Here is a 15,341-nt window from a genome sequence, read left to right as displayed (position 1 = left end):
GAGATAATAAGTTGGACTTTCTTCTGATCCATTATTTACTAAGAAAATGTATTTATGTATAACTCCATGATATACAACTCCATGACTTTCCCTCCAACTCAATTTTTATTTTTGAGACTGCATCTTGCTCTGTTGCATAGGCTGGAGTGCAGTGGCATGATTACAGATCACTGCACCCTCGAACTCCTGGGCTCAAGTGATGTGCCTACCTCAGCTGAGATTACAGGCACATCTCATCACACCCAATTAATTCCAACTCAGTATGAAATGGCATGAGGATACGTATACAATCATCCATTTTTATAGGCGGAGCTTATGAAGAAAACAATCTTCTACTGTTCTAGCAATACAATTCCAAAATGAATCTTAATATTTCAAGGATATAAAATCCTAAATTGCCATGTATAGCAAATATTAAAGTCCAAGATGACGGTTTTCTTATGTTCTTATTCCAGCAGACAAGTAACCAAGCTTGTTCATCTAGCATTCACAGGAATCTGCTCCTCACATTTGCTTACTATTCTGTAATGATCAGCTAGATAAATCACAGGATGTATTCAGGACTCCTCCCTGCAGATACCTGCAGAGGCTACTTTCAAATATAACATCTTAAAAGGTTAATTTCAAAAATCTTCCCAGAGTTAATCAACCGATAGGTTTCCCTCTCTGCTACCAGCACACTGGGTCACAAAGGACAGCCAAATATTTTGGGCTTTGTAGACCATCTGGTCTCTGCTGTAACTATTCAACAACTCTACCAGTGTAAAGCATGTAAAGGACAACATGCAAAGGAACAAGCATGGCTGTGTATCAATAAAACTTTAAAGATGTTAACATCTGAATTTCATATCATTTTCACATGTCAGACATTATTCTTCTCTGGACTTTTAAAAAAAAAAAAAATGCTTCAATGTAAAAACCGTTCTCAGCTCTTGGTCTGTATAAACACAGGCGACGGGCATTTTTGGCCTGCAGGCTGTCATTTGCCAAGCTCCTTGCAGTAAGCCAAAGTCTTCAAGTGATTTGGGCAGGTGAAATCTGCTGCCTGTCTAACATGCCAATCAGGTGTTGATGAATCCCATGTTTAAATCTACATGTTCCTGGTGACAAATCCTAGTAAGTCCTGGTCTCAAGAATCTGAGAAAACTATTTCCAGAGCCTACCTGAGGTTCTAAAATAGCCTGAACAGACCAGCTTCCAACAGACCAGATTCCCTGGATGATACTGTTTCAGATTCTCCTTAGCAATCACTAGAATCAAGACCTGTCTCAAAGCTGGGCAGAGTGTCACATGCCTGTTTCCAGCTACTTGGGAGGCTGCGGGAAGAGGATCATTTGAGTCCAGGAGTTTGAGTCTTGCCTGGGTAACACTGTGAGACCCACATCTCCTTTAAAAAAAAAAAAAAAAATTGTCTCATGGTCCTAGAATCCACCAGGAAGATTCTGAAACCATGGTTTAATATTGAACAAAGTAAAGGTCATGGCTGGATCTGGTCTTCCCTGCTTTTTTCTGCAAATGGCCTAAATGTCAACAGGCTTCTTTGAGCCAACTTCTTTTTAATGCTGCAACTGCTCTCTCCAATCCCAGAATAGTTCATTTCTCTTTCAAATCTTTAGGACTGGAAAGAAGGCTACAGAGAAATGGGGGTGGGAGTATGGCTTCTGTAAGAATGAGGACCAGGGATCTGGAGTGGTTTTCATGCTTTCTAGCTTGGAATCCCTGGAAACTGCTATGGCTGGGAGGAAGGGGGTGTGGGGGAGAAGACTGTGGTCTCCATTCCTGTTTTGGAGCAGATTCTGGAATATGAAGGTTCCGGTAATGGGCCAGATTCCTAATGACTGAACAATTTCTAGACGGCAGGGGATACGGACATGGAATGAAAAATCTCTCAGGGTAAAGTAGGTAAATCTTGCGCAAGTTTACTTTGACTCCAATTGGGAGACATTCAGAATTTACCTCCCGCACTCAAAGCTTCCATAAATACACAATGACTATTTTACACAAAAGAAGGCTTCTCAGTTTTTAAGTACTTGTAAACAATACTTACTGTTTTCTATGGTTGGATCGTAGGAGTCGACAAATTGGCCTTCAACAAATTGAATCGTCAATGAGGACTTCCCTATAAAAGAGAACAAGAGCTTAGTGTGTGCTGGCATATAAAGGTAAAAATTTTTAGTTTTGCTGTTTTATTAAAAAAACCATTAATAGATGAAAAAACTGAAGGTATTAAGGTCAGAAAACATTCCTTTAATAAGCATTTGGGCAATTTCAAAAAATGAAATAAATTTCATTAATTTGCCTTATATGAGGATATTATGCAATTAAGCTATTACAAAGTAAACATGTCTGTGACACTAACAAATATTACTCACCAACAAGCACATAAGATATTCTGTTAAAGGTAAACTAAAACGTTTAAAGTAAGCTAATTTCCTCCAGTATCCTTGGAATCTAACTATTTAATTTTCATATGAAAATTAAAATGATTAGTTTCTTTATAGTCTTTCATACATGACAGTTAGAAGTGTAACCAAGTACAGCTTTTAAAAAGAGTAATTCGGGCCGGGCGCGGTGGCTCACGCCTGTAATCCCAGCACTTTGGGAGGTCCAAGCGGGTGGATCATGAGGTCAAGAGATCGAGACCATCCTGGTCAACATGGTGAAACCCCATCTCTACTAAAAATACAAAAAATTAGCTGGGCATGGTGGCATGTGCCTGTAATCCCAGATACTCAGGAGGCTGAGGCAGGAGAACTGCCTGAACCCAGGAGGTGGAGGCTGTGGTGAGCCGAGATCACGCCATTGCACTCCAGCCTGGGTAATAAGAGCGAAACTCTGTCTCAAAAAAAAAAAAAAAGTGTAATTCAGCTAGGCGTGGTGGATCACGTCTGCAATCCCAGCACTTTGGGAGGGTAAGGCAGGTGGATCACCTGAGGTCAGTAGTTCGAGACCAGCCTGGCCAACATGACAAAACTCCATCTGTACTAAATATACAAAAATGAGCCAGGTGTGGCGGTGGGCACCTGTAATCCCAGCTACTTGAGAGGCTGAGACAGAAGCATCACTTGAACCTGGGAGGCGGAAGCTGCAGTGGGCTGAGATTGCACTACTGCACTCTGGTCTGGGCAACAGAGCAAGACTGTTTAAAAAAAAAAAGTAATCTGAAAATATGTAATGAAAGTCTTTATTTTAAAAACTCCTTTGAAGCTAGAAATACTATCTCATTCAGTATCAAATGCCTAGCAGCATCCAGACAATTAAGAAATGTTATGGATTTCACAAAATTACCAGTAATAATTGAATTTATATGTTAACAAATCAATAACCAGAGCCTTAGCTTCTGATTCTTCTGTTACCTAAAATGTCTACTGGAGAGAACTTTAGAACAGGGTATGCGCCCTATGAAGAAACCACATGAGAGAACACAGTTCAGATGACTTTATCACCAGGAATGAGGAAGTGTTCCCTCCCTAATCTCACCCCCAATCCCTTCCTCCTCTCTAACATCCTCGGAACATTATTACACACATCTATATGCCTGGCATACTTCACTCCACCACAACAGGACGTGCAGTGAGAGCAAAAAAGAGGCATGGTAACACCATCTTACACTTCTGGGTTTAACTTATGCTTGTTTCTCCTTCAAACTATAGACAGGTCTAGCTGCACAACATTTTCACACCAAAGACATTTCACAACATTTAAATTATTAAAAAGGTGTACGGTGGCTCACGCCTGTAATTCCAACACTTTGGGAGGCTGAAGCGGGTGGATCACCTGAGGTCAGGAGTTCAAGACCAGTCTGACCAACACGATGGAGCCCCATCTCTACTAAAAATACTAAAAAAATTAGCCAAGCACGGTGGTAGGCACCTGAAATCCCAGCTACTTGGGAGGCTAAGGCAGAATGATCCCTTGAACCCAGGAGGCAGAGGTTGCAGTGAGCTGAGATCACACCACTGCACTCCAGCCTGGGCAAGAGAGCAAGACTCCATCTTAAAAAAAAAAAAAAAAAAAAAAAAAAGTAGGGGTTGCTGGGAAAGGCCACAAGTTGGCAGACCTATTTACTCTTCACCAGCGGCCGAATACACAGTTCAAAATGTCTCTAGAATTACTAAATCCTGAAATTATTCTCTACAAAGCAACCTACATGAGCATTTGAAAATTAAGCTACTTCTCTGCTTCCAATCATCATTGCAATTAGAATAAATTGCCAACTTCTAACCATGTTCCACAAATACCAGGCCATCCCTGCTCTGACTACTACCTCTCTAAGCAGCTTCTGACAACCCATCCTGAGACTCCAGTCACATCCCTTGTGCTGCTAGAGTTCCTGCCCCTCTTGGCCTCTTTATTCTAGCCACCCCCTCCCCCATCTCTGAATATATGAGTTGTCTTTGTCATTCTGATCTGAGCTCAAATGTTAGTTTGACAGAGAAACCTTTAAGACCACCCTAAGGCAGTACCCATTCCTTAAAGGTCATTCTCACAGCTACTCTTTTACTCAGTTATTTGAAATCATCTTCATTTAGTGAACACTCCACTAAAGCCAGCACAGGGCCACCTGACATACTGTAGACATTGAGATTTCTGAACAAATGAATGAAATTGAAGTGCAGACCTAGGAAGGTCACTCTTACCCATTTAGATACTACAAAAGATCTCAATTTTACACGAATAAAATAGAAAACAGTTCAACAGAAACATGTCAAGTAGTATTTATTGGTTCCTAATCATAGGCCTGCCTGTGATATAGGAATAAAATAGTAGTTCAAGAATTCCATGAATTTCAACTGAACGGTGTTGAAAAGAAACCATGGTATATATGCTAGCCCGTAAAGGAGAATTTAACTCAAAATATAGCAAAACTACTTCAGGTAATAAAAATAGCAAGGGGGAAACTCCTCTTCTATGTTATCAAAACTGAAAAATTAGAAGAGGTAAAAAAAATTCTTATTTACACTGAATGCTACTGCTTAAAGAAATGAAATTTAATTAGAAGAGGAAAGACTTAAGAACTTTTGAAAGGTACTTCTAGGGACTCTGGTGGGCTTTTGATACCCTTATGTGGGTAGGATAAAGGTCTGTGGGGCCTTTGTTTGTTTTGCTTACAAATGGAAAGAAAGCAGATAATTTTCTCCCTAAAGATAAGGGCAAGAATTACAAAGAAAAAAGGAAACAATAGAATTAGAAAGATTTCTGCAACATTTTGGGTAGTAGAAGTGGACTAAAAACAGTAAAAGCCAGGCTAACTATGGTACACGGGATACCCGGCGGGCAGCTGGGAGGCCCTGGATCATACAGTCCTCCTCTGAACACGCACTGGCCAAGTCTCAACAACCTGACTTGAGGGAGTAAAAGGACAGGGAGAAGAGCCTCAGGAGTTTCCTGGGAAATTTAGGAAGCCACATTCCAACAGAAAAGAAAGCTACGCAGTAAACAAGACAGCATGAGATAAAGTGCAAAAAACTGAGTGAGAGAAGAGCTCCCATTTGTATCACAATGGGCATATACTATTTGACAGGCTAAATTAACATCTCACTTGAAAACGTAGGTAACCATTCTGGTAATAATGTAGTCTAACCAAAATCACATCGCAGGTTGATAGCCAACTCTTGTTTTCATGAACAGTAAACTGGGATACCAGAATTTAAAACTTATTCCTCAGTACTAGTTTTCTCAATCAGATTCTCAATTCTCAATCAGACTGGCCCTGGGAGAAAGGTATTGTTCATTAGCAGAAGCGGAACTGAAGAAAAACTAGGTTTTCCTTGGGTCTCTCCTCCCTGGGGCTCTCCCCCTGAGGGGAGGTCATTCATTATTTAAATAATCAAGAAGGGATAGGATGGCTGTATTTGCTGACATGCTGTTTTCCTCCAATTCCATTAAAAAGCGCTATTATTAGACAACTAGTGTTGAAATCTTTACCAGTCAGCAGTAAATGCTAATAAATCGTCATAAATAAACCCCACCCCTCATTTTCAAGTGTTCTCAGTTCTAGTTATAATTTTCAGCTTTAAGGCGTGTCTTCGGGAGAAGTAGCTCAGATCTTTTGGTCAGGTTTTTCATGTAGTTTGCTTGCAGCTAAAAAAAGGCACTGGTAAACTCTACCATGAGCACCTTTAACCTCCTTCTCTCCACTTCATACATTTACTGTGGCTTCTGTCCCTAGCAAATTCAGATGTGGAAACACTAGTTATTTGCTGAAGATAATCTCACACTCCAGATCAACTCTTTGGAAAAATGTTACATGAAAACTACACAGGAGTGATTCCAAATAAATGGAAAAGTAGACCATACTCAGATGTGTGTTTATCCTCAAACATGAATCACTCATTTAATAACATGTTACTATAAATGGTTTAAAAGGCTAAATCTCTGTTCCCCAATTAACTTCCAAATACTCTTCCTCCAAACCAAAACCCATCTTAACTCATAAAAATAAAAATTATTTTAAAAAATTCTTAGCCGGGCGCGGTGGCTCAAGCCTGTAATCCCAGCACTTTGGGAGGCTGAGGCGGGTGGATCACGAGGTCAAGAGATCGAGACCATCCTGGTCAACATGGTGAAACCCCGTCTCTACTAAAAATACAAAAAATTAGCTGGGCATGGTGGCGCGTGCCTGTAATCCCAACTACTCAGGAGGCTGAGGCGGGAGAATTGCCTGAACCCAGGAGGCGGAGGTTGCAGTGAGCCGAGATCGCGCCATTGCACTGCAGCCTGGGTAACAGGAGCGAAACTCCGTCTCAAAAAAAAAAAAAAAAAAAAAAAAAAAAAAATTCTTCTGAACTTATCAGGGAATAGCACTGTATTATTTTTTTTCCAATGATAAGATGGCATAGTAAGTTTCTCACCTAGTATTTTCACTACAGAAGGTGTACTTTCAGGGGTGTCGACTGAATCTTATACTTTGTGATTACTGCAAATAGGTACTGTTTACAAAATTATTTAAAATTTTCAGATTAACATTGACCTTGTTATCATGCTTATTCTCCTAAAAAATAATGAATTAGCCAGGTGTGGTGGGTCATGCCTGCAATCTTAGAACTTTGGAAGGCTAAGGCAGGTGGATTGCTTGATCCCAGGAGTGTGAGACCAGTCTAGGCAACATGGTGAAACCCTATCTCTACAAAAAAATGTAAAAATCAGCTGAGTGTGGTGATGCACGCATACAGTCTCAGTTACTCAAGAGGCTGATGTGGGAGGATCACTTGAGCCCAGGGGTTGAGGCTGCAAGTGTATATGAGCATGCCACTGCACTCCAGCCATGGTCTGTTCCCCCACCACCCACTACAAGCCCAGTATTTTCCCAAACAGTTTATACATTGCTTGTTCACTGGGATATGATGAGGAAGACCAGATTTTCATTTTATCAACCAGTCTACCAAGGCATTCTGCAGAAGGGGGAGTCCATTAGAACCAATGTAGCATACACGACACAACCCATTCCAGAGCTGCTTTCACCACCTCAAATTCATAACATATAACTTTAAGGGGCTTTGATGACCATGGACAGAAGCTAACAGCTTAGCCTGAAAGCCCACTGGCCTTTGCACGGGTCATCATCCCCAGATGACTTCAGCAACCCACCTCCTGAGCACAGCAAGAAGTGCCTGGTCACCACCCAGACTGCTGTTCCTCTGGCACCTGCACTTCTTCCCACCTATCAGTCAACACACAGGACCAGGTATTCCCCAGTGGTCTCACTTTCTGCTCATCACCTAATCCAAACCACCTCTGCAAGCAATGTTTTCAAATTGGCGGTGTAGCCTAACTAGTAATGAAGTCAATATACTGAGCCATGAACCACACTTTTTTAAGAAATAGGAAATCAGCATGGACTGCAAACAAGAAAGGCCTTCTGAACGCCCTGTCTCAGTTATATACACATTTATGACTAGGTCACAATGTAAAATGTATTTTTTACTAAGGTGGCTACAGACAACAGGTTAGAAAGATGAACTATGACTGAATCTTCAATCTCCGCCAGGTTTCACTTTCTTCCCTGTCCAGCTTAAGCCCCAAGATAAATCTTCCACTACTCTTTTGTGAGAAGTCTCTAATTTCCCTTCTCTAGGGCCCTTCAACAAACCTCTAAGATCTTAATCAAATCAATTGCCTTTGTGAGCCTGTTGAGCTTAGCCACAGAAAATTCCACAACCAGGTGGGTTGGTGACTCTTAGAGCAAGCTAAGGTCTATACCATTATAACAAGCCACATGGAATGGAGTAAACTAAAAACATGTTTGTGACTATTTCAGGAGGAGAAGGTTCAGAGGAGACTAGGAGGGAGAGTGGGATCTACAGAACAAGGGGACAGAACAGCTTTTGTAGAAGGGGAGGGTGGCTAACTCCTCCTCCGGCGAAAACGGAGGACTGTGTAAGGCAGAGAGGGCTATGTGCCCTGCTCAGGGGCTCCGGTCACTGTGTTTGATGCGTGTGCACCAAGTTGGGATGCTGGGTGAGTAGAGGATAGCAGTGACCAGAACATTCAGAGTGCCTTCGCTTTAGAATGTCTCATTGCTTTAGAATGTTGGTGGCTTCTTCCTTGCCTTCAACAATAGTAATTCTTTCCCAAAATGTGGGCCCAGCAGCTTAGTACTACAGCTACAGAAGTACTAAGTACTACAGTACTAACCCATAACAAACACAATTTACTGAGCCTCACTCAAACCTCCTGGCTGAGCAACTCCAGAACAGAAGTATTAACAGACCCCCTAGGTGATTCAGCTGCACAGTTCTATGGTTTAGGAACCGCTGCCCTCAGGCAACAAGCTCGACCATTATCACTTAGCGCCTCCAGGGTGTTCCCTAATCCTCCAGCTCCTACCAGCAACTCAGCTCATAATCACTTAAAAGACACCTACTAGGGGCCAGACACAGGATACAGCATGACTAAGGTATGTTATGACTTCTGAGCTATGAGGAAGGCACTCTCAATGTCCCCATTGCTGCTATTCTCAACTCACCCAGCATCCCAGCTTGGTGAACACACACATCAAACACAGTGATTGGAGCCCCTGAGCAGGGCACGTAGCCCTCTCTGCCTTACACAGTCCTCCGTTTTCGCCGGAGGAGGAGTCAGTCACCCTCCCCTTCCACAAAAGCGGTTCTATCCCCTTGTTCTGTAGATTCCACACTCCCTCCTAGGAGACTTCCTCCTCCTGAAAATGGTCAAAAACATGTTTTTAGTTTACTTCATTCCACATGGTTTGTTATAATGGTAGCTCTGAAATATTTAAATATAAGAATCCAAGTTCCACTTTGCTCTCAATGCTACAGAAAACCGTCACTGGATGCTGCAGCAGCTGGGTGCCACACGCTTGACTATGAAGACGAATGCGCCTTACAGAAAATGATCTCAGCCACTTACAGCTCCATTTTACACAACCAAATTAAATGTGCTCATGGGGACACCTGTGGGCCCTGCAGAAATCTAATAACACCCCTGACAAAAGGTGTATAGATTCTGGCTTGAGGAGCCTTCAAGGAAAAGGTCCAGTAAATAGAGGTTAAAGTACTGGAGGCAATTAAGGAAGAGAAGCAGCTCTCCAACTTTAGGAGAAACGTCGATGAAAGTAAGTAAACATCAACGAAACCTGCAGAATAGAATTCAGTGAGTACCACTGAATTGAAAGGATATAGTAACTGTAATCCCAGCAATTTTGGAGGCTGGGCTGAGGCGGCAGATTGCTCGAGCCAAGGAATTCAAGACCAGCCTGGGTAACATGGTGAGGAGACTCTGTCTCTATAAAAAATACAAACAAATTAGTGGGGTGTGGTGGTACACACCTAGGCTCTCAGGTACTTGGGAAGCTGAGGTGGGAGATCACTTGAGCCCGGGAGGTGGAGGCTGCACTCCTGCCTGGGTGACAGAGTGAGACCCTCTCTTGAAAAGAAACAATTGAAAAGCTACTGGCCAGAGGCAAGAGGCAAGCTGTGACTTCTGGATGTTTAGCTCCCTACTGACTAAATGACGACATTCTCACAGGACAGCTAGCTATTAGGTTTCTTCCCGCCAACTTGGTTACATATTCACTTAAACCTCTACCTAGTTTCATCAGTTACAGACAGAACCCGCTTTGTAGAACAAGGAGATTAAGTCTTCAATCGTCCCTTCTCCCAGTTCTACCTCCTAACAGCTGGATTTTTTACAGTTCCCCGCATGGCAACATTCCATTCCATTCTGAATCCCAAGTTTTCAAAACTCTGACTATGGATTAATTCATTCATTTCCTCAAATATCTGTTAAATGGCTATTAAGTGCAAGGCACAATTCTAAGCACAGGAATACACTGGTGAACAGACAAAAATCCCTTCCTTGATACATACATTCTAATGGGGAGAAACACATTAAAAAATAAACACAATAGCCCAGGCACAGTGGCTCACACTTGTAATCCTAGCACTTTGGGAGGCCAAGGTGGGTGGATTGTCTGAGCTCATAAATTCGAGACCAGCTGGTGAAACCCCGTCTCTACTAAAAATACAAAAAATTAGCTGGGCGTGGTGGCACAAGCCTGTAATCCCATCCCAACTACTAGGGAGGCTGAGGCACAAAAATCGCTTGAACCTGGGAGGTGGAGTTTGCAGTGAGCTGATGTTGCACCATTGTACTCCAGCCTGGGTGACAAGAGGGAAACTCTAACCTAAAAAAAAAAAAAAAAAAAAAGGCTGAGGTCAGGAGTTTGAGACCAGCATGGCCAACACGGCGAAACCCCAATTCCACTAAAAGTACAAAAATTAGGGGGACATGGTGGCGCAGCCTGTAATCCCAGCTACTCAGGAGGCTGAGGCAGGAGAATCACTTGAATCCGGGAGGTGGAGGTTGTAGCGCGTTGAGATTGCACCACTGCACTCCAGCCTGGGCAACAAGAGCGAGACTCCACTTAAAAACAAAAACAAAACAAAACAAAACAAAACCAAAAAAAAACAGGACAGTGGGCAAGATTGTGGTGTGAATCCTAGCTGTGTCTCGAAGTTAAGCCCTCTGGGCTTCAAAATCTTTCCGCATTGTGATGATTAAATGAAATCACAGATATAAAGCACAGTACCTGGCACCCCTCACATATTCAGTAAACAGTTATTCAATTCTGTACCACAATCCCATAGTCAATCAAACTTTTCCCAAATTATGACCAACACCTTGAATCCACAAACACCGACTTAAGTACTACTCCATGTGTAATTCTGGAAGAGTCAGTATAAAATACCTGACTGAAACCTACATGGACCCTGTAGTCTCAACAGGGAGAAAGGTATTAATTGTGAAAACTCAAATACCACCCTCCCCCACTTTCAAAGTGTCTTTTTTTGGAGACAGGCTGTCCCTCGGTTGTCCAGGCTGGAATGCAATAGTGCCATCAGAGCTCACTGCAGCCTCCAACTCCTGGGTTGAAGGGAGGTCAACCATCAGTCTTCCAAGTAGCTGGGACTACAGGGGTGTCCCCACCATGCCCATCAAGTTTTTTTTATAGAGACAGGTCTCACCATGCTGCCCATGCTGGTCTTGAACACCTGGGCTCAAGCGCCCATTCTGTCTCCCCAAAGTGCTGGGATTATGGGTGTGAACCCACTGTACCTGGCCTGAAAATGTCTTTAAAAAAAAAAAACATGCTGAAGATTTTCTTTCAAAAGCCACAAAGGGTTTTCCAGTCAGGAGAGGGACATGAGTGGATGAAATATTAGGAGGGTGAGAATGCAATTCTGAAAAATGGACTAGAAATAAAACCTGGACTTTTTTTTTTTTTAGCGTACTTAAAAATAGGTACTTATTACAAACCAAAAAAAAAAAAAAAAGGAAAAAATTAATCTCTTAGAAAAAGTAAGAAAACCTTAGGAAGAAACAAAGTATGTACCTGATTCTTCAAGACTTAAAAGGAGCCTAAAGGAGTTAAGACAGTGTGGTACTGGCGTTAGGACAGACACAGATTAACAGAGGAAAATGCACATTCCCAAAATAGAAGCATACATATGTATGATCAATTGATTTTCAAAAAAGCCGCAAAGGTAATTCAAGGGAGAAAGAACAGTCTTTTTTCACAAATGGTGCAGAAACAACTTGATGTCAAAAAAAACAAGAGGTGGCGCAGTAGCTCATGCCTGTAATCTCAATACTCTGGTGCCAAGGTGCCAAGATCGCTTGAGGTCCGGAGTTTGAGACAAGCCTGGGTAACACAGTGAGACCAGTCTCTACAAAAAAATTTTAAAATAAAAATAGAAAAGACAGAGAAAGAGAGAACCTTGGTTTTATCCTATAAAACTGTACAGGATCCAAAATAGATCATATTGCTTGAGCTCAGGATTCAAGACTTGCCTGGGTAACATAGCGAAATCTCATCTCTACAGAAAATCAAAAAATGAGCCAGGTTTGGTGGTGTGCTCCTGTGGTCCCAGCTACTGGGTAGGCCGAGGTGGGAGGGTCATTTGAGCCTGGGAGGTCAAGGCTGCAGCAAACTGATTATGTCACTGCACTCCAGCCTCGGTGATGGAAAAAGACTCTGTCTTCAAAAACAGAAAAATCATAGGCTTAAATGTAACAACTATGAAACTTCTAAAAGAAGCACTGGAAAAAAAATCCTTGCAACCTTGAGTTGAGTGAAGATTCTTAGGTAGAAAATCCAAAGTACAATCCATGAAAGAAAAAAATAACATCTTGGACTTCATCAAAATTAAGAACTGTACTAACAGCTTTGTTAAGGGAATGAAGAGACAGGCCACAGACTGCGAGAATGCATGTGCAGAGGACCCATATCCAGACCATGTTTAACTCTCATAACTCAACAAAAAACAATCCAACTAAAAAAACTGAGCAAAAGATCTAACAATTTAATAAAGAAAATATTCAAATGGCAAAGCACATTAAAGATGCTTTTAACATCAATATCCATTAGGGAAATGTAAATAAAAAAATTACAATGAGATACTACACACCTAATTACAATGGCTAAAATAAAAAATACTGGTCATCCCAGTGCTTGCTAGGATGTACTCACCCATTGCCTGTGGGAATGCAAAATGGTGCAGCCAATTTGGCAAGTTCAGTAAAAGCTTAACCTACACATATGGACCCAGCAATCTCATTCCTAGATATTTATTGAAGACAAATGAAAATTTATGATCAACACAAAAACCCGTATTTCTATGTTTATACTGGCTTTACTCATAACTGCCCTGAAGTAAAAACAAACCAAATGTCCCTTTAAGGTGAATAAAGAAATTATGTTAAATCCACCCAAAGGGATACAGGCATCCCTTGATGTACAAGGAAAACTGGTTCCAGAATGCCAAGTATACCAAAATCAGAGCATGATGAATTCCTGCTTTTCACTCTGCAGAACCTGCACATAGGAAAAGTCGGCCCTCCCTACATGCAGGCTTTGCATCCAAGGAATACTATATTTTCCAACTGCATTTGGTTGAGGGGGGAAAAAAAAATCCTGCCTATAAGTGGACCCCGGCATTTCAAATTGTGTTGTTCAAGGATCAACTGTCCTACTCAACAGTACAAAGGAATTAAATGCTGGCATATATACACATGAATAAATCTCCAATGCATGTGCTAAGCAGCTAGATACAAAAAGCTGCATAATATATGGTTCCATTTATTTGGCATTCTGATAAAGACAAAACTATAGGACAGAAAACACAAAGGGGTAAGGGGCTCATTAGAAACGGGAACAGGGTACTTTTGAAACAATGAATTGTTCTACATCCTGCTTGTGGATGTAGATGACTGTAGACTTGTCAAAACCTGAAACCTGTTGAATGCTACATCAAAAAGAAGAAATTTTCTCAGTTTTTATTTTTCCTTTCTTTTTACAGGTGTTGGACCTCAAGTTTTTTCTTTTTTTAAAAATCTTTACCCTTACTTCATACATAAAAATTAACTAGCTATCAGAGACCTAAATATGAAAGCTAAAATTAGAAAACTTCTAGAAGAAAACAGGAAAAAACTTTAAGTTCAACAGAGCTTAAAGATAAAAACAAACAAAAAGACCCAACTTTATGATCTTCGGGTAGACAGATTCCTGAAATGATATAAAATAAACCAAAAACAACAACAAAATGATAAACCGAGTTTCATCAAAATTACAAACTTATTCTGTTCTCTCAAGCACCAGGAAACAAATATTCATGATATATACCTGAAAAAGGACTTTTATTCAGAATATGTAATTCAAGAAGAATCATCAGATAATCTAGGCAAAAGACTTGAATAGACACTTCACAAACCAAGATATGCAAATTACCAGTAGGTATATGAAAAGATGTCCAACGTTCTTAGTCAGTGGGAAAATTCAAATAAAACCACAACCTAAGAAAATTCAAATAAAACCACAATCTAAGAATGGCTAGAAGTTAGAAAGGCCGCCAATACCAAGTATCAGGGAGGATGGGCAGGCAGCAACCAAAGCTCTCATCTGCTGCTAGTGGAAGCATAAAATGGTCAAAATGTTTTGGAAAAGTTTGGTGGTCTCTCCTAAAGTATACACTTGACGTATATGTGACTCAGCATCTCACTCCTAGGTATTTACCAAAGAGAAATGTGTCCACAAAGACATTTACAAATACTCATAATAGCTTTATTCTTAATAAATACTGGGATAACCGAAACATCCACTAACAGGTGATCAAATAAACAAATGAATCCATTCAACAGAATGGTATATCCATTCAACAGAATCCTACTCTGCAATAAAAAGAAACTATACATGCAACACTATGGATGAATCTCAAAACATTATACTAACTGACATACAAAAGTGAGTATATATTGTATGATTCAATTTATGTGAAATTTTAGGGTAAAAAAAACTAACCCAGAATGATGGAGAGCAGATCAGTGCTTCCCAGGGGGCCAGGGTAGCGTGTGAGGGACATGACGGAACTTTTTGGGATGATGGAATGTTCCCTGTTTTGATAAAGTCAGAGGTTACACAGGTGAATAAATCTGTCAAAACTCACCCAACTCTACCCTTAAAAAATACTTTGTTACATGTAAATTACACCTCAATAAACCTAATTTTTTTTTTTTTTTTTTTTTTTTTTTTTAAAAAGACAGAGTCTTGCTCTGTCGCCAGGCTGGAGTGCAGTGGTGCAATCTCAGCTCACTGCAACCTCCGCCTCCCAGGTTCAAGCAATTCTCCTGCCTCAGCCTCCAGAGTAGCTGGGACTACAGGTGAACCAACATGCCCAGCTAATTTTTGTATTTTTAGTAGAGATGGGGTTTCACCATGTTGGCCAGGATGGTCTTGATCTCTTGACCTAGTGATCCACCTGCCTTGGCCTCCCAAAAAACTTAAAAAAAAAAAAAAAAAAAAAAAAGAAGATGATGCATTT

General features: G+C 41.0%; 1 protein-coding gene across 3 annotated transcripts in view; it reads right to left on the bottom strand.

The window, feature by feature from the left end:
* RHEB (Ras homolog, mTORC1 binding) overlaps positions 1 to 15,341 on the bottom strand; it is a 47,730-nt gene that overhangs the window by 21,615 nt on the left and 10,774 nt on the right. Inside the window, exons 1-2 of one of the 3 annotated variants that reach the window (XM_039472660.2) lie at positions 14,822 to 15,034; positions 2,048 to 2,119 (exon numbers count right to left, since the gene is read on the bottom strand). In XM_039472660.2, the coding sequence (XP_039328594.2) occupies positions 2,048 to 2,119; positions 14,822 to 14,882 (133 nt within the window). In that variant the 5' untranslated portion in view covers positions 14,883 to 15,034. Of the gene's footprint in view, positions 1 to 2,047; positions 2,120 to 14,821; positions 15,035 to 15,341 lie in introns of those variants that run through there. The other 2 variants (XM_039472659.2, XM_039472661.2) reach the window with 2 other exon arrangements.

The sequence above is a fragment of the Saimiri boliviensis genome, chromosome 10, assembly GCF_048565385.1.
Source record: "Saimiri boliviensis isolate mSaiBol1 chromosome 10, mSaiBol1.pri, whole genome shotgun sequence".
Classification (NCBI taxonomy): Eukaryota; Metazoa; Chordata; class Mammalia; order Primates; family Cebidae; genus Saimiri; species Saimiri boliviensis.
Note: the sequence above shows the minus strand (reverse complement) of the source record. Positions and strands in the feature narration are given on the sequence as shown.